Consider the following 23,793-nt stretch of genomic DNA (forward strand, 5'->3'; position numbering starts at 1 on the left):
TTGCCGGCGAGGTCCCCAAAGTAAATGGTCCAAGGTAAATAGAAAGTGCTGCCTGACTTTGAACGGACGATACAAAACCCTGAAAACTACTTATACCATGCAAACCTGTAAGGCACATTGCTTCAGGAATTCTTTGAATGTGTCCTTTGCAGAAAGCACTAGTAAAGATTTTGTTCTCAGAGTTTGCATGGTCAGGAATGCGTTACCGTGAACCTTATTTAGTGTCTCGTACTCACTTCATATCGGCAGTACGATATAGTCATTTTGTTCTTTCAATGTGTTTTCTATCTGCGCTTTGCCCTTCATCTGTCTGTCGCCCCTTAACGCCTCTGCCTCAGTGTAGGGTGGTGGCAAAGCGAATGTCCTTCTTTGGGTTACCTTCGTGCCTTTCCCACCTCAAGCTCCCGCTCTTTCTGTCTTTCTTTCTCTCGCCCACTGATATGCAGTATCTACTATTTCATTTTGGTTCGAACATATTTTCATTTGAGTAACTCAAACAGATATTACGTGAATCACTTTGATTATCGATGAACCTATCAATAAGTCAGTCAGAACGTCAGTCAAACAATCAATCACGTTTATTGTCCGGAGAAACACGCGGGGCAAAGGCAATCTCGCGAGCCACCCAAAATCTTTCTTTATTCCACATTCTCCGCAACAAGGGGGGGGGGGGGGTGCACACGATAGTGACTGGTAATGGCGATGTTTGCTGTGTCAGCTCATGGGCGGAACCTTGGTTCTTTTTTTTTTGCTTTTCTCGCGTGGGTCTCCACGCGGCACAATGCATTTAAATATATGTGTGCACGCCTTAATTCTTGGGCGAGAGTGTCTTTATTAAAATGAAGTTTTTAAGTTTGAAGTTTTATTAAATGAGCTTTTTTGCCCTAATTTCGATGAACTCAAGTGATGGCTATGACAGTTGGAGAGAATACGCCTGGGGTGATGCGTTCGCTAAACGTTTCTCCTGTCCGAAATGGAGTTGTTCGGACGAATGCGCAAATGAAACGTCGCCTGAACATGCCAAGCCCGCGGACGAGCCGTAAGTTTGTCGCCTCGCACATGTTTAGCATACTAATTTACACACGTGTGCGGGTCTAGTGTTTCCGGCCCAAAGTGCCGGCCGCTTCCAAGAGGATCTCGACGATGTTGTTGACCCTCCGGTCCTTGGCACCCAGACGCGGCAACTGTGGCAGTGACTTGCAGTTTTCGGAACCCTTCGTGTAGCGGCCGCACACCAGGTTGAGCGTCTCGCCGAACATCTCCTCGACGACTCTGATCATGAAATCCTTGGAGCCGACGCTTTCGCACGGCGTGAGGCTTTTGGATAGGCACTCTACCGCGTCGTAGTACGAGCTGCGACGAACGAACGAAGAATGAATCATTTATGCGTTATCAAAACGATGAATCAGTATCAGTTTATTTTGATTTCTACACAATCGAGGGCCACGAGAAAAATAGCAGCGTCTCCGCGCTGCCTGAGTGGCCTCACCCTTCCCGCAATTCAGCGGTAGCAGAAAAAACATCTGCCAGATTTGTGCACTACACGAGCACACATGCACTCGGCCAACCACAGTAACGTAAGCACAGTAAAGGTCGGCGGTCGATAAGTCATCCGTGCGTTCTTAAATAAAGCTACAGTCGAAACGGAGCCACTGGTACAGTGTGGCTCTCTTTTCCCAGAGCGTGGCGCCCCATTTTGTCCTACTAACACGCAAGAAGGGTACTGCTGCGTATTTATTGGTTTATCCGATCTACCATGCCACATATGTGTTCATGCGATGTATATATATATATATAAATAAATAAAAGATTGCAGCAGTTTTCCTAACGACGCAGGGACCATGAGTTACTGCATAAAATTGTCCCCATCACTTCAAGCACATATGCATTCTTATGAAAAAGGTATTTCAATGCACTGCTAGCTTTCTTTCAAGACGGCTCGCTGGGAATGGTCTAAGAATTCTCCCAATGGAGAATGGACGATTGCCCACAGCCCCAAGTTTGTCGCGTGGCTGCTGTTTTTTGCTCGACATATAAATGAAGCAGTCCAGCAACACCTGGGCTATGTCCTCGTCCGCCACTCCACAAGAACACGACGCCGAGTTTGCATGACTAATTTTATAAAGAAATTACTTTGCGTGTGCAACACGAAGGCGGACACTGCGAAACAAGGTTTCGAAACTTCGCTGCATCTTCCCATATACACTGAATTACACTTGGTTCAACACTAATTGTACCGCAGCGCTTGGTGACATTTTACATTCTTTTTCTTGATGTTTTTCGCTCTTTACAAGCATTCACAGCTCCGGATATACTCACGATGGCAGTGGTTCATCATTGTATTGAAAAACGGGAATTGTTGATTCGTACCCGTCCAGTTGTGAATTTATATTACTTGCTATTTCTCATGGGCAACACTTGCGCTAGCTTGTGGCGTGGATGCTGAGTAAACATAAAAAAAATGCCGTAATGTCTTCCTCAGAACAGTTCCTGGAGGCTTTCGTGCTTCTGTGATGACCAGTGGGCTTGATGCCGACTAAGGAGCTCTAAGAGAAAGCTCGAAGACATTTTCCCATCAATAGGCGTAATATGTGTTCTGAACGTGACACACCGTAGGGTACTTGCAATGGATGTCCTAAAATATGTCACACTAAGCTTCAACATGTTACCTGTGGAGTTTTCTCATCGCGCTACAGCCTGGTATCTCATAATTGAGATGAAAGTTGGAGTACGCTTAAGCTTCGCCTTTAAGTGTGGAGCGCTATTGCATTCAAAGAGCCCTCACGGCTTTTCGCGCTTCTTGGCAACTGCAGTTTGCATAACCGTAATGTTTACCGGGAAACGCTGGCGGCGAACGCTGCGCACGAAGGCGAGCTTTAAGGTTCTTTCCTTTTTCTCCTCCGCCGCGCGCCGCCGCCGCGCATGCGCGGCGGCGAGCGCCATCTGGTTGGTGTTGCAAGGAACCGAGCGGGGCGTGGCGCTCTATGAATAATAGAAGCTCTGGAAAAAGTGTTTGTGTTTGAATTTCCGCGCAACAGAGCTATGCTTTCTCGTATATTCAAATTACACTCCGACGCTATCACGCCTGTAGGCTGCGTGTAAGTCGCACTGTACGATGTTTCTGACGCATTTTACTTTGACAAATGCCGTTAGTGCAGTGACGCCTCTGAGTCACGCGGAGGGCCCGCGTGGTTCGGTATGCGTAGATCCGAATGATTTTTCGCTCACAAGACGTACGGCGCTGGACGCCGACACCGTATCTTCTGGGACACGGGGCCCTGAACGCTCTCGGGTCAAAAGTATTTACATTTCTTTCCGCAGCTTCTCAGTGCTGGGTCACAGTAAGCGCGGATCAGCAATAATTCCAAAACCGATGAACTTTTGCTGTTCCCAACGGATGACGGATGTTAACATCCTTACGAGTTTTAGCGCGAACGGTAGCCTTTCAACTGACTTACCGCTGACATTGACATGCCTCGTTCCTGAAGAAACTCATTTACTTTGTTACAAGCGACTTCCAAAGCTACTTGCATGATTTTAAGTGTTTGTCCCGATATTATTACGCAAATCATTGCATTTAATAACGCGTGACTTAGCACGCTTCCTTGTGCAACTGCATGTTTCAACGTATGTTCCGAGGTTTTACCTGTTCCAGTCTCTGCGAAAATCCGTCTTATCGTGAGAAAAAAGTTCATCAGACGCAGGGTCTTCTCTCTATCACTGGGTATAACGCTAAGGCTTTGATGAGATGCGCGTGAATAGCCGTGTCATATGCCCGTTTGATATCCGGGAATATGGCAACCGTAATATTTCCTCTTCTTCTTTCGTGCTCCACATAGGTAACTACGTCCATAACGCTGTCCATATAACAACACCCCGAATGAAAACCTGACAGATGTGGATGCAACAAATTTTGTTTCGCATACCACGACTGTATTCGTTCAATGATTATACTTTCAATTAATTTGGAGCTGCAGTTTGTGAGGCTTGCTGTTCCGAATGACTCTAGTGTCAAGGCGTTGTTTGCAGGTCTCAGAATAGGAGGACTACGTGCCGAAGTGTCGAGTTACAAGAAAGTCGTTACAAGAAAGTAATTTGGCTACTTTGCTTTACTTCACTGATAGTCGGCAATCATAAAACTCGGTCTATATTTACGCGTTTATGCTGTGAGGCGGAAAAAACCACCATAATTGTCGAAAGAGAACACAACTTTTTGTAGTATGCGTGCACACTTCGAGGCGTTTTCTTTTCAAAATCATTTGTTCCTGCATTTACCACCTCTTACCTCGTGGAACTGCTTCTCATTTTTAGTTATTTTATTGCACCCTCACAGCGATAGATATGACACAGAAAAGTGCGAAGCAGCGTCGGGCTTCTGTGCTAGAGGAACCTTTGTGACGCGAGTTCGAATCCGCCCAGCACTGCAGAAATTTCAGAGAATCTTCTGTCTTATTATTGAAGAGATAGCGGCGTAAAGTGGCGACATAGGTAGGTCGAGACAAAGTAGCTGACTTAAGCTAAGAATGCTAATAGCATTAAGAAAAAGAAAACTCACCAGCACGTGTAGTGAACGACATCCTTGGCAGGTGCCTTGACGATGGCGCGTTCCATAATGCTTACGAAGTCTTTAATGCATTTGTGAAGTTTGCCGCCTTGGGAATTCATACACTTGATGCCTTTCTGGTAATCTGGTGCGGGAGTTGAACGGAATAAAGAAACGGGAGATAAGAAACACAGGAAAAATATGTCCTGATTATATCCAGTGTCTCAGAGTTACAGCCGTACCAAGACGGGCTTTAGGTATGGCAACTTGGGGCTACCGGATTTTGAAAGTGTGTTGAGTCAATAATGGCAGTGCCTCACGGTGTATGCTGGCTTCCTAAGATTGAGAACTCTGCAGCGCATTTTGGAAATATATATTTCGCTTCGTTTGCTCCGATCTATTCCTGCCTTATTGAGGTGTTCCACTTCCCATTCCACGAAGTTTGATGAGCACGAGTTCAAAGACGATGTCCAAAGTAGAAGCGAGCTAAATTCAGAACGCCATCATCGTAGAATTTCTCAGAAATACTTCGGGCAAAAGTGGCGCTGTGGCACGGTTACATGTTTGGTAATGCCGTAAACCTAGCTCTTCGAGATGCCACCTTTTCCGGAGAACGTTGAGGCTGCGTCTGGCTAACAGCGCTCCTTCGGCAACAATTGCCGTCTCTACTAAAAAAGCATATTTAATGGTAATTTCATCTGTATGGTTAAGCGAAAACACATTATTCAAGCATTGGCGCTCGCACTGGGATGTATACTTAAGTGAAACATGAACTGTGCCGGTGGGTCGCTAACGTAAGGGAAAAAGAATTGAAAGCCAGCGCAGTCGGTGCGTCGTTTTTTTCCTAATGTGAGGGTTAATGCCTGAGGGCATATAGGGATATAGGGTGCGAGCGAATAAGGATAATTAAAATAATGAAAAAAAAGGATTCGCGGATCTAATAAAGCCCAGAAGGGATCGATAATGTGGTCCCTGCATTCAAGCAGTGCAGTGACTAGGGTTATATGGCGAAAGTCCCGCTGCTGCGAGGTGCTGGAGCCTCGTCGGTTTCAACGCTAGGCAACCTCACAGCAGGTGGTGGATGTTGGCTGCAGCATTGCGTGAATAGCAGACTGGACACCCAGGGCGGGGATATAACTAGCGACAGTGTGGCCTCTTCCGAGTGACAGCAGGAGTGAGGACAACCCCGACCCGGATCCTCCGAAGCGCAGCCTCCTCTGAGCGGGTAAGACCGCAGGGAGGTTTACCGCACACGGAGGCTAGGAGAGCACGTGTGCGGCGCCGGGGCTGCTCCTTTCTTGTTAAAAGGAGGGTGGCATCATCTGGTTGAAAGAGCTGAGGCAGTGACGATGGAGAGGTCGCTAGACGGGTCGCAGAATCCGCATGGCTTTGGAAGCTCAGAAGGTCGCGTGGGATCCGCTCAATAGATATTTGCTGTGGGATGCGCGCTGACAGAAAACGGATCTGCTGACATATTTCAGGGCTGCGAGTGACGCGTCGCAGAGCCCGCGTCACCTGGACGGCATCAGTGCGAATGATGATGCGGGCCGTGGGGACCACGGGAAATGTGGCCACAGAGCACAGCGCTTCTCGAGCACCAAGGAGCTCAGCACAAGAGGAGGAAGGAGGCTCTTGAAGTTGAAAGCCGTACGTGTTATTCAGGGCAGGTGTGCAAGGGCAACAAAGTGGAGTGGTTCTTTAACAGTCGTGGATGCTTGCATCAACGTAAATCACGATGGAGCCAAACAGCAGGTGGGCGTCTTGAGCTATGATTCGGTCACGAAACGACGCCGCCGCGTGAGTTGATGTCGGGCGACGTCTATCTGTTGGCTCGTTATCGCTCAGCTGTAAAAACTCCAGGAAGGAAGAACTGGCGATGGCGGTGGTAGAAGGGAGCGCGAAAAAGCGTACGCCCTGAGAGCACACGTTGGGTGCGAAAGGCTGGACTTTAGTCTGTGAGCATCACGTCACTGCTGCACCAAGGAGTGCCAAGGAGTGCCACTTCTTGACTCGTGGACCGTCCAACTCATAATTTTTATAGTTTAAGATTGTTGTAGTGGGATTCCGGATAGAGGAAGCCGAGTCGGTGTTACAGAGAGTTTACGCCGGCCCCAGTGGTTAGCGACTGGCATGTAAGCAGATTTGCTGACGGAAAGCTTAAGGCCCACCGAAGAACCGTAATTCGACGTAATATCTAAAGCAGAGTGAAGGGCAGCGGCTTGAGTCTGCAGGTCACGATGAGTGCTCCAAACCGTGATGTCAACGGCGTACAAGAGCTCTATGTCAGGCGCATCGTGTAAGCGCCACGCAAGCGGGATGAAATCAGTATTAAATAATGAACAATAGCTATCCCTGGGGTACGGCACGAAGACGAAATGCGCAGGCGGCGTCACTACTGAGGCGGACCGCAAAGTGTCGCTCTTCAAGGAAGGATTTGACAAAATTCCGTACTCTATGGGGAAAATGCAGCATGTCAACTGAAGGTAAGATGGCATTATGACTGATGTTATCGTACGCCTTTTCGATGTCCATAGCGAGGACAGTACGGATAGTGTGGCTGCGAGTTGGTGATAAAACTTACGATGCCAAGACAACCAGCCCATCTTCAGTACCTATGGAAGGACGGAAGCCAATTGGAGCAGGGTGGTAGAAACCGTCGTGCTCCAGCCACCACAACAGTCGTGTGGCTAGCATTTTCTCAGCAAGCTTGCACATTGTTCATGTTAGGAAAATAGTTCGGAAGTTGCCAAGAGCGGTCGGCGGCTTTCCTAGTTTGAGAATCGGGATAACAAAACCAGACTTCCAGCCCGGAGGGGCAATGCCATCTAGCGATACCTTAATGGCGTCGAGGAGTTGAGGCAGTACCGGGCAGCTCAGGTTCTTGTAAACCTCATAAGTTATAGTCTGGACTGGGCGCTGTCTTGCAACTGGCATTATCTATCGCTGCAAGCAACTCAGGCATGGTGAAACCGCTTGCAATTCCCTTTGCATCTGCTGTAGATGGTAACTTGACGAAATGTGCTAAAATGCCTGCCAGGGAGCCACGCATTGGTTGTTTGAGGCAACATGTCGTACTAGGGGAAAAAGTTCTGGGCTGCTTCTCTGGCGAAATCATCCGACGATAAGCCAGCAGCGAAGCAGCCTGTCGCCGTTGCGTCGGGACGGCGGCAACCGTGTTCCATGGCATGGGACGTTCACCAGAGATAAGCACTGGATGTCTTGGATTAAAACCACTAGCACTACGCATGCCAGTGCCGCAGCGAGAGGTTGCGTTCATATCTGCGGGCCTTAGCAGTAAGAAAATTAACTCTTGTAAGTGCTTGTGAAGAAGTGGGGTATTAGGATGCTGCAAGCTCAGCTTGTCTGCGAGCAGCCCACAAGTTGAGCAGGCCGACATCCGGTGCCGGTCGATCGACGTCTACCCAACTGATGTTCGTAGCTTCATTGAGTGCGCTTTTTATGCGGTCAACAAGTAGTGGTGATGAGCCCACAGAGGTCTCTTGAGAATGGACCGAAAGTTGTGCCAGTTTACCTCAATACACTTGCAGCGCAAACGGCGGGCCTGCCACGGATAAAGACCGATGATGATAGGGTGGTGGTCACTACCCGAGTAGTCAGGCTCCAGGTTCCAAATGCGAGTGCCGGCACCCAGCCACCACGTAAGATCCGGTGCGTATGTTGTAGATCGAGCTGGAGTCACAGCCAGCGCTGCTGATTCGGGATGGTTCAGTAGAACAAACGCATCCGCGAAGGCGTCCCGCACACGCCTACTTCGGGTGCTAGAAGGGGCGGTACCCCCAATCTTGGTGAGGGGCGTTGAAGTCACCACCAACTAAAATAGGACACCTTGAGTATTGACGACGTACATTCAATAACCAGCCCAGATTAATGCGTGAAAAAGAGCCACCGGCTGGTCTTAAGTAGTATGACACCACCATACACTTGCTTTGGTTAACTTCACAGCTACTGCCGCTACCTCCTGATATGAGTTACACCAATTTTAAGAGAAAGGCGGACCTGAGGATAACTCGTATCAACATACCTGCCGCCTTTCCTGGAGGGGCAGCGGTGTACACGCAACAGTCGATAATCGAAGGAGACAAGTATCCACTGAAGCTCGGAATCGCAGGGAAGACGTTGGTCTCCTACAGTAACAGGGCCCACACCTGCAGCTTGTTCATGCGAAGGTGGGATTTAATCTCCCCCACTTTCGTGGAGAGGCTTCTACAGTTCCACTGTAATACACCACAAAAGCCACTACCCGCCATTTTGATCCCGAGTCCAGGCATTGCAAAATCACAGATGTCAGGTTGGATAACTGGCTGACAATGAACCGCAGAACGGATGTTGCGGAGTTATCTGGCCACGGAGCAGAATACCTAGTAGAATCAGTGAACGATACAGAAGGGCACGACATGGCGATGATGCAACGGAATCGATATTTGTGGTGGTGGGAGATTCCACTGCTCGTCTACGACGCGTGCGTAGTTCACGGTGTTGTCGGAGCTAGGAAACCTCTGTTAAAAGGCGGACAATTTGATTGTCAACTGCTGCCATATCATCGCGTTAATCTTTCGGCATGCGCTGCTTCTGCGTAACCAGCGGGCAAGGGCGGTCTTTGCGAACTTTTTCACTGTAAGTCTGTTGAGAAGGGGGTGTAGGCGGGTCGTGCTCGGAAAGCTATGCCAGTTGTCATGTCACTGGAGGGCCGCAAATCTGTTAGATGTCTGCATTGGTTGTGCGGCAGCATGTTGAGGCCATTGTTTATGATTCCCGCGAGGAACCTTCTGAGTGGCCTTTTGCTTTGTGGGATTAGTTGGTGAGGTGATCTCGTGGTCGTCGGCCTTGAAGAGTCCACATCGGTAAAACACTGTGCCGGCTGGTACAGCTTCATCTGGCGTTGTAAACGGACACGATCGGCGCATGTGGCCAGGTCGGAAACAGCTGTAACAACAGACGACATTGGGTTTATATGGCCGAGGTCGTAGAATGCAGCCGTAGCAGTACAGGCGGGCTGGGGGAGTTGATAGGCCTTGCACTATAGAACTCCCCTTTCCCATGTAACGCGCTTGAATGAACGGTGGGTAGGACAGTACAGCTCACGCTGTTGAGCAGTCTGATCCTCGTCAAGGTTGTAAACGACACAGCACTGTAAGTCCGAGCCCTGCACTAGCTACACCTGGACCAGCACCGTGACTTCGCTTGTGATCAAAAGACGCTGAAGCGTTTGCAAGCGCCCGACAGCAGCCAATGTCGGGAGCCACACAGCGATGTTATTTGTCTTCTTCCTGGCCGTGATGCCGCGGAAGTCTGTGGTGCAATGACACGCGTCTAGATTCACCTGAACAATCCTGTTCGGAATCTCCTTGAGGCTTGTGGGGGCCAGAGATTTATTGGTTGCTTTATAGCAAATCGCGCCCGGTGTCGACACAACTGCGCGGTCTGTGGTTAGACAGGAACACTTGCCTTGGGAGCCGCTGTTCGCCGAAGACGAATCTGGTGCCGAGTGTCCCAAAGGGCGCTTCTGAGAACCACGGGGAGCCGGCGGCACAGATGGTAGCGCAGAAGACAAGTCCATAGGGATACTCGGTTCCTCGGGCACAACAATTTGAGCCCCATTTCCAATTGGTTACTGGGAAGTCATCGCCAGGCTCCGCCCTGAGGGCAGATCACTCACGGTCTGATGTGCATTTTGAGAAGGGGACGGGCAGGCTGTAGCCGAAGGACTTGGAACAGGAATCAGGAACTGGGATCCAGGCTCAGGTGCAATTGTTCGGCCGGTAATGCCGTCGGGGCGAGCGACGCCAGCGAATGTGTCGCCGTCAGCGCGTCACCGGAGGCACTAAGCGTACTTCCGATGGCCAATTCAGCTGCAGGGATGATGGAGTGGCAAGCGCTGAATGCCAGAAAACCAGACAGCGCATGAGCGTTCGGTGTGTCCTCGGAGGGCTTGAGGTGTAATCTCTTGAAGTATGGAACGCATTTTGCGCGGACGCCGAAATTTTTCACAGGAGCGATGAGCAGCCACATTAGCAAGTACACTTCGTCGTTTTCGGGGCTGTCACGTCGGTTTTTAATCGTAGGTTTCCGTTTTCCTCGCATACTTGTGCTATATAATGCTTTGACAAAGGATGCATTGTTGGAGATCCAAGAATTTCTATGGACATTTTATTGATTGAAAACTGTATTTGTTTAGCCAGGATCACGTTTCACGCCAAGTCAGATCAAAGACAAGCGTAAACATGCATGTCTCGGTATGTTCATGGTGGAGCAGTGCCCGATGAGAACGGTGGCGCAAGGTTATTCTCCAGCTATTATTGCAAGTAGCTCTTTGTAACGTGATAGCGAGTACTGCCGACTGCTATTTCTAGCTCGGATCTCGTCTTTGAATTTGCGCTAATTGATCTCATTGTTCAGTATCACACCAACAGCCGTCGAATGAGTAATCCTAAACATCGAGTCTTCACACCAACCTACATAGCAGCTGATTTATATGCGCTCTAGAACGAACAGCGAGCAGCGTTCGTTCTAGAGAGACGAACAGCGTTTCTGATTACAGAATCGCCAAATGGCAACCGTGAGACGCATTTCACCGAGTTAGACGTTTCTAGCTAAGAACGTTACATTCCATGTAGATTGCCATGTGCTGTGTCCCTTTCGGCAGGGACTATTCCTACTTAACTAAAATTTTAATTTGAAACAAAACGATCGTTCCTGATGGCAAATATTTAGATATGTAGTGGGCTTCTGAAGTTGTGCAATAAAGTAATCAACTTTTATGAGCTATGTTTCACTGATTATCTGTTGGCTATCACCTCGGTGCACATGTCCGAATAAATATGATCACAAACTCCTCGAACCAGGGCTGCTTTTCTTTTTTTCTACTGCGCAGCTCCATTTTCTGTTAGCTTCCTTTATACCTTCCGCTACTCTCGAGTGGATGATACATTTTCTCTTTCATGATTCGTCCTCCACCTTGCAGAATTTTGCGGAACTCATCTGCAATACAATGAACTTTCATAACTCTATGTTGTCTCGTTATGTTGTCGGAGAAAACGCTATTCGGCGATTGCGCTTTCAGCATTTATTCCAGACATGCTTACGGGATGCCTGAGAAAAATGCTGAGATGCAAGAAAAGGCACATACTTTCGTACGGATCCGAACCAATGTTGCAGATGGCCTCAATGTTCTCTTCCAACGCCTTTATCGCCACCAGGGCCGTGGCTTTGGGTAATCCATCGGTACATTCGTTGATGAACTTGAGCGTGCAAGGGATCTGCGTCTTGTCTTTCCTAGAATTAAAGCACAGGCCACTTGTAAAGGAGCACAGAGATATGAAATATGCACCAAAATTCTATGGCACACGTTGTGAAACTCGTGACACATTGTTAGAATGATTAAATTAACCGCTGTGTTGTACGTCGAATGGTACAATGGGGCATTCCACATGACTTGCGTCGCGTTGAAAGCACTATTGCTCTGATTTTTGGAACCGCTTGGAACCGGGTAAAACTTGTTGGATGAGACTGTTACAGAGTAAAAATTGTTGCACCCATAACTGGGTTGACTTTTCCCATGAGTCGTTTAAGATTAAGTTGAGTTTTAGGCTGTCAGAAACTTTTATTGTGCAAGTCAGTGGGCCTGAAATTCAGCGGCGATGAGAGAAGAGAAGCATAGTTGAAAATTGAGAGCACCTGGTGCAGAAAAGGTGGTAAGAAAAGATAGCCTGACAGTGGTAGCTCTTCAAGTGTTTTTAAGCCTGTTTCCGTGTCGTATGTAGCAGCTATTATCATGTTTATTTGCCACAACCAAATTTCTTCTGCCCCTTAACAACTCGATCTAGCCACTTCAGGAGAAGAGAAACAACAGAACAAACTTAGAACCCTTAGCTATAGGAAAAAAATTATTGTTCAGTACGAACAGTCAATTGTCGTACAGTCATAACCAAAATATAGTCGCCTACCGTAATGCATGAGAAATCCTATCATGTGTCTTCTGCTTGATTCGCAGTTTCCACTGACGGTAGTGTAGGGTTCTATGCTACCAAACCACTACTATACGTTCTCCGTGGTATCGGACGTACATATGTCATCGAACACTCATCAATAGTTTTGCACCTCTCTTGCGTCAGCAGATTACATGCTACATATATGCTTACGATTTTTTTTTATCTGATCTTTCAGACGAATTATTGGTTCGCCCCGAGTGTCTTTTCCTTTCTTTGGCAACAGTTGTGTTGCTTTATAGACAACCAGCTATCTTATTACCCAATATAAAGAGGCAACCGAGGGCGGAAAAATGTTCAGAACTAGAAAGAGTGTCACCTGCAGCTAATGTTATTGGAAGCAGATGGGATCACATTTGCATGAGAAGATGGCAAAGTGCGCAGGTACATTCGCGCGCAGTAATCAGATACAAATTTGCATCCTTATCCAATCATGCAGTCAAAACATTTGGAGGATGCTTAGGCTTCGCCTTTAAGAGTGGAACGCGATAGCAATCAAAGATCCGTGACTGCTTCTCGCGCTTCCCGGCAACTGCAGCGGATGTGACCGCAATGTTTACCTTGAAACGCTCGCGGCGAACGCGATGCGCGAAGGCGGGCTTTCTGGTCGAAACGCGGCCTCTTGCAGGGATCGCGGTGCGGTTGATGCGGCGGAGGCTAGCGCCATCTGGAAGACTGTCAAGGAAGCGGGCGCGCTGCTTTCCGTGCACTCTGCGATATTTACGCGCCGGCGTGTGCAAATGGCGGACGCCGGCTCCCGCTCTGTGCATTGTCGATACGCTGGAAAAGGGGTTTGTTTGACTTTCCGCGTAACAGAAGTATGTTTTCTCCTACATTCAAATTATAATCCGACAGCTATCATATCTGTAGGTTGTGTTTAAGTCGTAGTTTACGATTTTTCCACGTGTTTTAGCTTGAGAAATTCAATTATATAAGTGATTTCCTTCCGTCACATGAACGGCCCATGCATGTGTGGTTCGAAAATCTCGTTGGTGACGTGACTACCTACGACAAATGCTGCGCGCCAACAACTGATTTTCTGCGACATGGACTCCTTAACGTGAAACAATTGCTTTGAACAATTCGAGGCCATTGCGCCCTGTGAAGGTGTATGGCCAGCGGAGCTGTAACCGCCGTGGTGAGAAACGCTCGCAATCACCGATAGGTCGTTCTCAAGCCACAAGCGGTCCCACACACAAGTGAAGCCAAACGTTTTGTCCACGGAGTCTCGGCGGAATCGCGCATCCGCACCGCTGTAAGTATCAATCAGTCTTCCGAGCGTGGTACCTCCGCAATTGCGCCGCATTAATCGCTTCGCGAACTGGGGGGCTTTCCGTCAAGCACGCCGCTTACAGGCAGCCTCCTCTGCACGCTTCTCGCTGGTTCATGCCGCACGCCGCTCTCACTCACGTGTGCGGTCCCGAAGTTGGACCTCGTGAGCAGCTTGTTCTTCGGCAGTACGCAGAACTTGCCGCCTCCCTGTACCAGCGTACGCTAACTGCCTATTCCGTTCCTTGCGCAGGCGCGGTAATGCATCAAATGACGTGTTAGCAGCCACTTTTCACACCGAATGATCGATGCGTGCTACCCTTATTAGCGCTCCCTCGACGCCGCCAAACTGAGCAGCTGGCTAAGTAAGGAGCAGGGGTACCTGTCAAAACCGCAGTACGTTCCCGCTTCGCGATATCTAGAACGTTACCAATTACAATTACACCGTTCTCCAACCACAATCTGTCGTACACCGCACAGCTGAATCTGAAATGTCTGTCCAGAAAGTCCCTCTGAAATTTCGCATACGCGGGCTTGCGATCTTCCAATTTATTGGCGTGGTACCTGCGCCACTTCGCCGCTTCGCGGCACCCGTCCTTCCTGTCGTGCACACCACTTACCCTGGGGCGCGATCTTCACTTCTACTGGCCGCCCGTTTTCAAGCTTTTCTCTTGCTACGCCAGCTATCGGAACATGCCTTACTAGTTCAATCTGCCCCTCGATCATGGTGTCGAATTTCTGATTTCACAAAAAAATATCTCGAATGAAAAATACAATGAGGTGATATATAGTGATTTTTTCTTTCTCTCAAATCGGAGATGCACGGTAAAACACCTGGTACACTTAGCTACTATTTCTAGGGAACCAATTGTGTTTGCAGCCTACTATTGCAACTTACAGTGAATAAGAGGAAAAGAATTAAAGAATGTGACGCCTGCCACGCGCAATAAACCAGGCCGGTATGACGCACTTCCAACGGTCACTGAAACGCACTCCCGGGTACGCTGGTGCGTCTCTCCGCAACCCCTAATCCAGCCGTTGCTTTGAACTGCGGAAGCCGATCCATATCGCCCATCTTGCCGGGCCTAGTACCTGAGCGCCGCCAAACCCTGACAGCGAAGAGAGCGCCAGAGGTGAGCTACCGGCGGATGACATACGGTGGCGTGATACGCTATGGTTGAAACAGCGCCCTGCGCCTTTTCTGGCGTGAGCGACGACACGCCGTGGCTCACACTTCGCTTACGACCCGCCAGCGAGAAAGAAGAAAGCTCGACCAGTTACCGACTTGCCACAGGAGGCACCTGGGCACAGCGGTGGTTCAGCCTCACCAGGACACGCCGAGATCGAAGCTTCAGCTCGGAGCAAAGCTCGAGACAAATGAAGCCAACCTCGATGCGTCATCAAGCGCCGCTTTCGCGATTATTACCAGGCGCACAAGTGCACAGCCAGGAAGGGACCACCGAGGAAGAGAGTGAGTGGGCACAAACGTGAGACCGAGACGGCTCGTCATTCAGGAACGACGTCGACGGTAAGGAGTCGCAAGAGCACAGTCGGAGCCAAACGACAGTGCCGATCGAGAAGAATGTGTCAAGGCACAGCGGCAGCAACACGCGCAAGCCTCAAGGATGATCTGCGTCGGAGAGCGGTACGCTTAGCACCGGTGCCGGTAGTGGCATGCCGAAGAATAATCGCGGTGCCGAACCACAGCTTTTCGAACATTAACAGCAACCACGTGCACCAGCGCTGAGATGAAGAGACGTCCTGTCGACTTAGCCGTTCGTTGTCTCCTACATCGATGCCCAAGCACAGACGGAGCGCGCATGGCAGGACTACAACGCGAAGACAGCGCCAAAATTGGCAACGATTCGAAAGAACAGTCAGGGCGCCTTGAAAGAAGCCACGATGGCGACAAAAGCTCCAACAACTTCAAAGCATGGACCAGTAACGTTGAAATACGGATCGGCGGCTAAGGGGCTTTCACGGTTGATATATCGACGCGTAAACTCCAAGCCAAGGCGTCGTAAGACGTGGTACCTAATCAGCCACAATATATGTGTAATCTTTCGATTTTAATGATATTGCTAAAAATGCGTAAACATGTGTTGGCAAGTAGCTGAGCGATCGTTGCATATGCGTGCGGGATTATTATGATATTATGCAGTTACGATATGCCATCCATGATAAGGTGGATGATTCTCGCACAGGGGCGGATTAAAAGAAGTGCGATTCTCGCACTTGTTTCTTCTTTTTTGTCTTGGCCAAGTCAGACCCAAGGCAACGCATGACGTAAATGCCCCCAAGGAAACACGATGAGTGTCTTGAGCATCTTCACGTCAGGCGCTGTCTTGATCTGAAATTGACAAAGCCAACGAGTGCCGCGAATACGGAGGTTACTGTGCACCAAGTTCACTAAAAAATTAATTATGAAGTCTAACTCACTGAGCTACACTGTGAGCTACGAGAGACAGCGTAGTAGACGGCTTCCGAATAAATCTGACCAACAAACGTTATTCAAATTGAGCTAAATGTCCTTGAACAAATGTATTTGCATGCCGCGTCTAGCAGAATGTGGCTGTCGCGGTCTGGAATCTGACCGCGCGCCCTCGTGTTAGGCAGCACACCGCCATAGCCACACTACCACCGTCGTATCAGAAAAGCAGTCTTGCTCCTTTTCAAACGAACATGAATTCTGCTGCGTCACTCACTTGCATCCCTCGTCGAACTCTTGTCCAGATTCGTGCAGGTGCGGTCCTTTCTTATAGGGCACGTAGTCGTCTCTGCAAGCCCTCAGGGTCTCGATTTTACAGCCGGCGTTCAGTTTCACCTCGCATCTGCCTTTTGGAGAAGAAGAATAGGCGATGGTTAATCAGCGAGAAGAATATAGGAATTCGAGGGGCTAGATTTATTGTTAGCTAAAATCATGTAAATAAAACAGAAAATGAAGTCACGGAGAAATCGTGGATGAAATTCTTATGTTTACTTGTAGTGTAGAAATTCGAAATGTAGAAATCTCGGGGCAAACGGAAGTGGACAAAGGAAAACTTACTCCAGGTGGGAGGCGAACCTATATCTTCCCCATTAGTGTATGGTGCAGTCACCAATTAAGTTACTACGTTGGCTATATTTCCGTCAAATTTATCTGGTATTTGTGTATGTGAGCTCCCACTATATAGCCAAACCATAGTACGCACAGCCTCCACTATTCACGAATATACAACAATTAGGCTGTGTACGCGCCAGTGTGTAAAAGTATGTGCGCGCTGGTGACAGAAATGCTAACAGTAACTGTAGAAGTGCACCAAGCGAAAGGCTGGAACGCTAGCCAGGTCTAATATATCTTAGGAGATTAAAAAAGTAAACACACACACACACACACACACACACACACACACACACGCACGCACGCACGCACGCACGCACACGCACACACACACACACACACACACACACACACACACACACACACACACACACACACACACACACACACACACACACACATATCTACTCGCACATAAACTCACAAATGCAGGCAACAGTGAGCACCATGAAATGAGCAACGAAGGAAGTGTACCTCTATGACACTGTAAACACACAAACATAATCCATCTATTCCCCTTTAGCTGCACCAGTGCATACCCTGTTTGACATTATTGAAGAAAAAAAGCAGCAGCAACTATTAGCTTGTCACGGAGACCACAGTATCACATCTTTTTCATCCCTACTTGCATCTCCCACGCAGTTCTCTGCAGTTATTGGTGCAATAATATTGTGCATCTTCCTCATCGAGGAATGGTGGTCATTTGGTGACCCATGCATTGAATACCCATGTCGACAAAATAAACCTAAGTGGACGAGCAAACGCTACAGCCTACCAGAGCATTACTGGAACTGTTTCATGCCTGAAATCATGCAAGTGAGCAATCCACTCGCGGGCCAAAGGTATTCCCTTTGATGGAAGAAAGAAATTTGTTTTACACGTACAGCTTTATACGGACATAAAAGAAAGCCAAGTAGATCCAACTGGTATGTCGGAATCTGTGTAGCGAAGCTTTCATGAAACGGTTTATTGAAAGCTACAAAAATATTCATCTTGTCCATGCTGTTTTGCAGCAGCATAAGGATATACGTGCCTGACCGGCAACACGCGGATACCTTCCCCACAGGACCCACACGTGACCCACGTGGCAGTGGACGGCGCTGTTTCCAGGATCGGTACGGTTTTTGCTTTCCCATTACCGGGATCGTTCCCGTTTACTATTATACTATTTAGAAGATCGGCCCGCTTTACTCGGCAAGGAGCCAGCCAAACAGACACGCCAAACCTCAGTGAGAAAGATGGGGTGAGCGAACTTTAATGAGTAAATTATACTGTATAAGACCGCGAATAAGAAAATCATTGCCCATAATTTTTAGCCAAATAACGGATGTAAATGCGAAGTTAACATATCCATTCCCAGCGGCGGACCTTTCTTAGACTGGTCAGGCCTTATCTGCCGGTAGCTCCGTGGCATGGCGCCGCTATCAGTCGTTGAAGACGGCCGTTGTGCTCCACACGTCCTTGGCGTACGAGCAACGAAGTGTGATTCGTTTTCTATGAAGCAAGGGACGGACGCCCATTGAAACCTACAGTGAAATGCAGCCCACGTATGGGAAACAGTTTATCGCTTTGTGGAATGTGAGGTGGTGGTGGTGTCGTGAGTTTCGCAAAGAGTCGTGAAGACTTGCATGACAATGATTGTGCGAGGATGCCACGTGCGCCGCTGACTGACGACATTTCTCGCGTGGATGCAACGGTTAATGCGGATCAGCTCGTGCACCTCAAGGACATTTCTCGGGAGCTTGGCATCTCGTATGGAGGGTTTATGGCATCGTAAAGGGTCCTTAGGGTACTGGAAGGTTTCGTGTCCGTGGGTGCCAAATCAGTTGGATGAGATCATGAAAGGCAAGCGAATGATTCTTTCACTGAATCACCTGCAACGATATGCCGCCAAGGGTGAAAGCTTCTTGGACCGCATTTCTACTGACGATGAAACGTGGATACTGCATCTCAAGCCGGATTTTAAGCAGCAGAGCGTGGTGTGAAAACAACCGGGTTCCCCTGTGACAAAAAAATAAAAGAAAGATCGGTTCAGTGCTGTCTCTTGAGAAATTGATGTTAATGGTCTTCTGGGATCGTCGAGGACCGCTGCTGCTGTATTTCCTGTCACAAGGTGTAACAGTTAATGCCGACAGTTACTGCTCCACACTGTCACGTCTGCTGGCTGCCATCACGCGAAAACTCCGAGGGATTCTCGATGTGTAAAAAGCGGTTGTGCTCCACGACAGTGCGGGGCCACATGTGGTCATCAGAACCGCCGACAAGCACTGGTCATTTCATTGGGAGAGTTTGGACCACCCCCCATACCATCCGGACCTGGCCCCTAGTTATTTCCACGTTTTTGGTCCGCTGAAGCAGTTCTTGGCAGGACTGCGATTCACGTGCAACGATGAAGTCAAGACAGCAGTTCGACGGTGTTTGTACAGTCAGCCGGACGAATTCTACCACAGGGGCAGCTTAAATTTAGAGCTGCTATGGGAGAAATATCTGAAGCGGTGTGGCGACTTTGTGGAAAAATAGTGCAAGGTTTGCAGAATAGTAGGTACATTTGTAATTACCTATGTGTACCTTATATTGGATAATAAAAAATAGAGGCAGACTTTCTGATTCGCCCTAGCATATAGAAGATATGTTTCTTGCGGTATAGATAATTAGGCAACATTTGTCGTTTATTCGCCTAATTTCACAGAGAATAGAGCCGATCGCCAGCACAAAGAGAGCGGTAGCGCATACGGCTGTATGTTCGTTACATGAGTGCTTACCATTACGTTATCTGTGAGTCCGCTTTGGACCGACCCAGCGAACGGACGCGTGGTAGCGAAGTTCCGATTGAGCAGTTTGAGTGGCTGGGCGTCTAGCAGTGTCATGAAAGTTTTTAAGTCAAGCAAAGAGAAGCAGGTCTTCTTGCGAAGCTCGCCAACAAGTACTCTTCTTCCTAGTGCTGGTTTGATTTCTGCACGCAGACGACCGGAGCCGTCTGTACAAGGTCTTAGATTTTCGAGACACGCTGGCGCGTTTGTCTCTGCTCGCCGATGTTGTGGCCATGGGGCGCGAGCAGAATGAGCAGCGTTTGGCCAGTGAATTTCAAATTCGGAATGGGTAAAGAAGATATCGAGAAATATGACCGGTGAAAGACCGTAGCTATATGGTATTGGATCAAGAAGATCAAGATGCATGTATGCATGCTGCAAAAATGTTTGTAACACATTGTTACAGATGATGCGTATCTTGCTTTCACGTGGTACGTGAAAGTTACAGACGTTGCCTAAGAATAATGCTGAGGCAACCCCCCACTGTATACATTCCAGGGCCAATATGGGCTATAAAATGTCTACTTGGTGGTGTAACAAGAGATATATTTTCCAACAACTACCTTGTTTATCATTTATATAATATATCTGCTCCTTCAAGAAAGCGAGTTTCAGTGAAATAAGCAGATCGTTATGGTAAATATTGTTTAGTGCATTTCGAGCCTTTACTTTCTTGCAAAAGAAAACAAGTAAATCGCAGCGCATTGTAGAAAGCGGCGACTGTAAAAAACAAGAAACACACGACCCTGTCTATCACTTCGCCAGAAATTCGGATTGACATTTTTGTCGAATATGCGAGCGCAAATGCTTTTTATCGTAAAGTTTATTCACCTGAAATAAAGCCAAGAACTATTTGTGCAAAGCCAATGAATTACGAAGCTTTTATTATATTAGTCCTAATAAATCCTCTAATGGAGACCATGACTGACTAACCCGCTTCTATGTTGAAGTTGCTTCCAGAGTATTATAATCAGATTGTAGGCATCAAATGCCCGCGTCGTGATACACAAAAAACAAGCATTTTATTCACTGTACACGTGATTTCAGAAATGGAAGAGCTAGTATTGAGGGTAAATAACCTTCTACACAACGAGACATCTATAACAGCAGATAGTTGTAGGTGATTTATCCAGGAATAAGACTACTGCTGCGATGCGTTTTCAGTGCCCCTGCCGCGGAAGGCCTTGTGGTAAAGAGGCTAAGGTTGCGAAAGAATAGCCTTGTCCTAGATTGACTCGTGCTACTCCATCCGCATATGTATCACTCGTCGTCTGAGTGTAGAGACCAGTCATACAATCAACTTTGTGGGACAAGACCAGAGCCTCAAGCATTCCCTATCCTCAGATAACGATACTAACGATAACGAGCATAATATTTCACTCTTTAGGAGAACTTAAGGTGGCAGTACAAAAGGGCAATGAACATACACATCCCTGCTGCACACTCAACATTGCATCGAAATCATTTCGATGGGAGGTGAAATAGGGGATAGCTGCTAAGTACGGTCATCGTGCCAATGTACATCTATCATTGCCCTCACACCGTCATCATCACTTAATCATCATCATCATCATACAGTTTTCGCCATACAGACGCCGTCGCACCAAGCTCACGCATCAGCTAACGCTTAAACATTCGCGTTACACATTCGTGACCGATGGGGGCGAAATGCGAAAACACCCGTGTACTAAGATTAAAGCACACGTTAAATACCCCTGGTGGTCAAAATTTCCGGCGTCCCCCACGATGCGGTGCCACATAATCAGATCGTGGTTTTATCACGTAAAACCCCATATTTTTTTACGCTCACGTCTATTCTTGGAGATTTCGCTTTTTCCCACATAATTGCACGAGCGTGCTTGCACTTCCCAGGCCTTGTTGAGTCACATTGTTGAGTCAAAGTCATTGCTTTGTTGAGTCAAAAAAAAAAAAAAGCTCTGTGCCCTTCCGCTCTGTGAAGAAGCTGGGCATGTGGGCCCCTTAATGGCGAACTGGACCGCCGCCGCGGGTCAGCCCGGCATCGTATAATCAATCAATCAATCAATCAATCAATCAATCAATCAATCAATCAATCAATCAATCAATCAATCAATCAATCAATCAATCAATCAATAAAGCAATCAATCAATCAATTTGACATTCATTACGGCACCTGCCCATAACGAACACGAGGACAAGAACAAAAAGCTGATAAGTAGCAGCTTGACATGGTTCCTGCCCCTACCCTTGCCAACAAAAACAATACACAGATAAACACTCTGCATAAGTACACGTTTTAGTACGCTTGTATACCAATTGGTAGAACTAAAGTATAAAACCAGTGTATTAGTATACAAAGGGAATTATACATCAGAAAATACATGCCAATTACGAAATACCCACATTGTTTGAACAAAAGGCGTTGCGTCGGATAAAATGTGAACAGTTTAAAAATTTTGCACGAAGAAGGCAGGAAAATTTACAATTTTCTCTAATTAAAAATACACAATTTCTTTTCCAGAGAATTAAGTACAGGATTGATATACATTACTAGGATTGTCAATAGGTAGTTAATGGTGACGAAATTATTTTGTTAGATATAGAAACAACATAACTGGGGAAGTGCACGAAAAATGTGAAAATGCAAGAGCCTATATCTCAAAAATGCATCAAAAATTAACTTCGGGATCAGCCCACGAATGGGCTATGCTTAGCACCTGCTTCACCTGCACCGCGGGTCGGCCCAGCATTGCACTATCTTCGGGATCGGCCCACGTAATGACGTTTTATTCTAGTAAGGCCGAGTCACTCACGGCGCGTACTCGACAGCACGAATGCAGGTCGCGTCTGACATGGACGACGGAGGAGAATGCTTGAGTTTTGTGTCGACACCCGGAGACGATCCTGGGAAACTAGTCCTGAACAGCTTTGCTGTAAAAACACGTTGCTGTGTAACTTTGTTTTAAGGCCGCCTGAGTCACGTATTCGCCAACTTCGCCGAGTGTACGTACGAACGAGTGGCTCGCATGAACACGAGAACTAGTGAACCATGTCAGAAAATCTTTCCTGGGTTTAGACGTCGCATCTACGTGCGTACGTGCGTCAAAGGAAATTTTCTGGCAGACATATTTCTGCCCAGATTGACTCTTTGGCACCGAAAAGTGAGAATTCATTACAATTAACACTGTGAGTTTCCCTGGCAGATGAAGGAAGAGAAGACGGTGAAACTGAATCTGAACAGCTATCTTCTACAATATTGATGGTTTCGTATCCGGCGTAACGAACACTACTCTGCTGACGAAAGATTCCGCCGACGTTTCAATGAAGTAGACTTTGGCTGCCTGGTACTGCACTAAAGGGGGGGGGGGAGTCATCCGCTGTAACTGGAAGAACACAATCGTCCCCCAAGAACAGAGCTGAACTCACCAAGTAGTGATACAGTGCCCAGAACGAGCAGGCCCAAATGAAGACTGGCCGCCATCACGAGTGCACGCGCGTTCTCGCCTAGTGTCTCGCTCAAACTGAACGGTAGTCACACATGCGCGGGGTATTTAATGCGAAATAGCCGTCAAGGAAAGAAAGGATAGAATAAGAGAGCGATGTCAAATTAGCCTCAAAACGAAGGTCGCGATGGTGCCAAGAGGTCTGTGTCTCCGCTCACGCTGTAGTGTTTCGAAACCCGTATGCGGCGGTCATGGCCTTTCCACCTCACGCACACACGCAAAAAAAGGAAGGAGAGAAAAAAACTAAGTCAGACCGAGACGGGCGAGGGAAGGACGTTGCGGGACTGGTTTACGCCCCGCGTGAATCGAACGGCGCGTATGTCTGCCAAGAAGCAATAAGTGTTCGGCGATGACACGTGGGTACCGTGACGGAGCAGATCGACTCGCCTCGAACACGTTCATTTGCAAGCTAGATACGATGTTCCAAGTTTGGACGCTCGTTGTAAGGGGTTTCGCATTGCCTCATCGGACTGCCCTGCTGTTGCATCGAGCACACGTGCTTCGGGTGGCCGACGGCGACAAGCCCAGAATTTATTTCGTTCCTTCGAGACGGGGAGGAGCCAGCGCTGGCATTGGCGAGCGT

General features: G+C 48.0%; 1 protein-coding gene across 1 annotated transcript; it reads right to left on the bottom strand.

The window, feature by feature from the left end:
* Positions 1 to 556: 556 nt before the first annotated feature.
* LOC142587797 (uncharacterized) lies at positions 557 to 23,242 on the bottom strand. Its single transcript, XM_075699066.1, has 5 exons — positions 23,134 to 23,242; positions 16,524 to 16,653; positions 11,691 to 11,836; positions 4,556 to 4,688; positions 557 to 1,353 (listed from the first exon to the last, which is right to left on the bottom strand). Exons 1-5 carry the CDS (start codon positions 23,186 to 23,188, stop codon positions 1,095 to 1,097), a joined length of 723 nt encoding a protein of 240 aa, XP_075555181.1. The 5' UTR covers positions 23,189 to 23,242; the 3' UTR covers positions 557 to 1,094.
* Between the last annotated feature and the right edge of the window lie 551 nt (positions 23,243 to 23,793).

This window comes from Dermacentor variabilis, chromosome 7, assembly GCF_050947875.1.
Source record: "Dermacentor variabilis isolate Ectoservices chromosome 7, ASM5094787v1, whole genome shotgun sequence".
NCBI classification, from domain to species: domain Eukaryota; kingdom Metazoa; phylum Arthropoda; class Arachnida; order Ixodida; family Ixodidae; genus Dermacentor; species Dermacentor variabilis.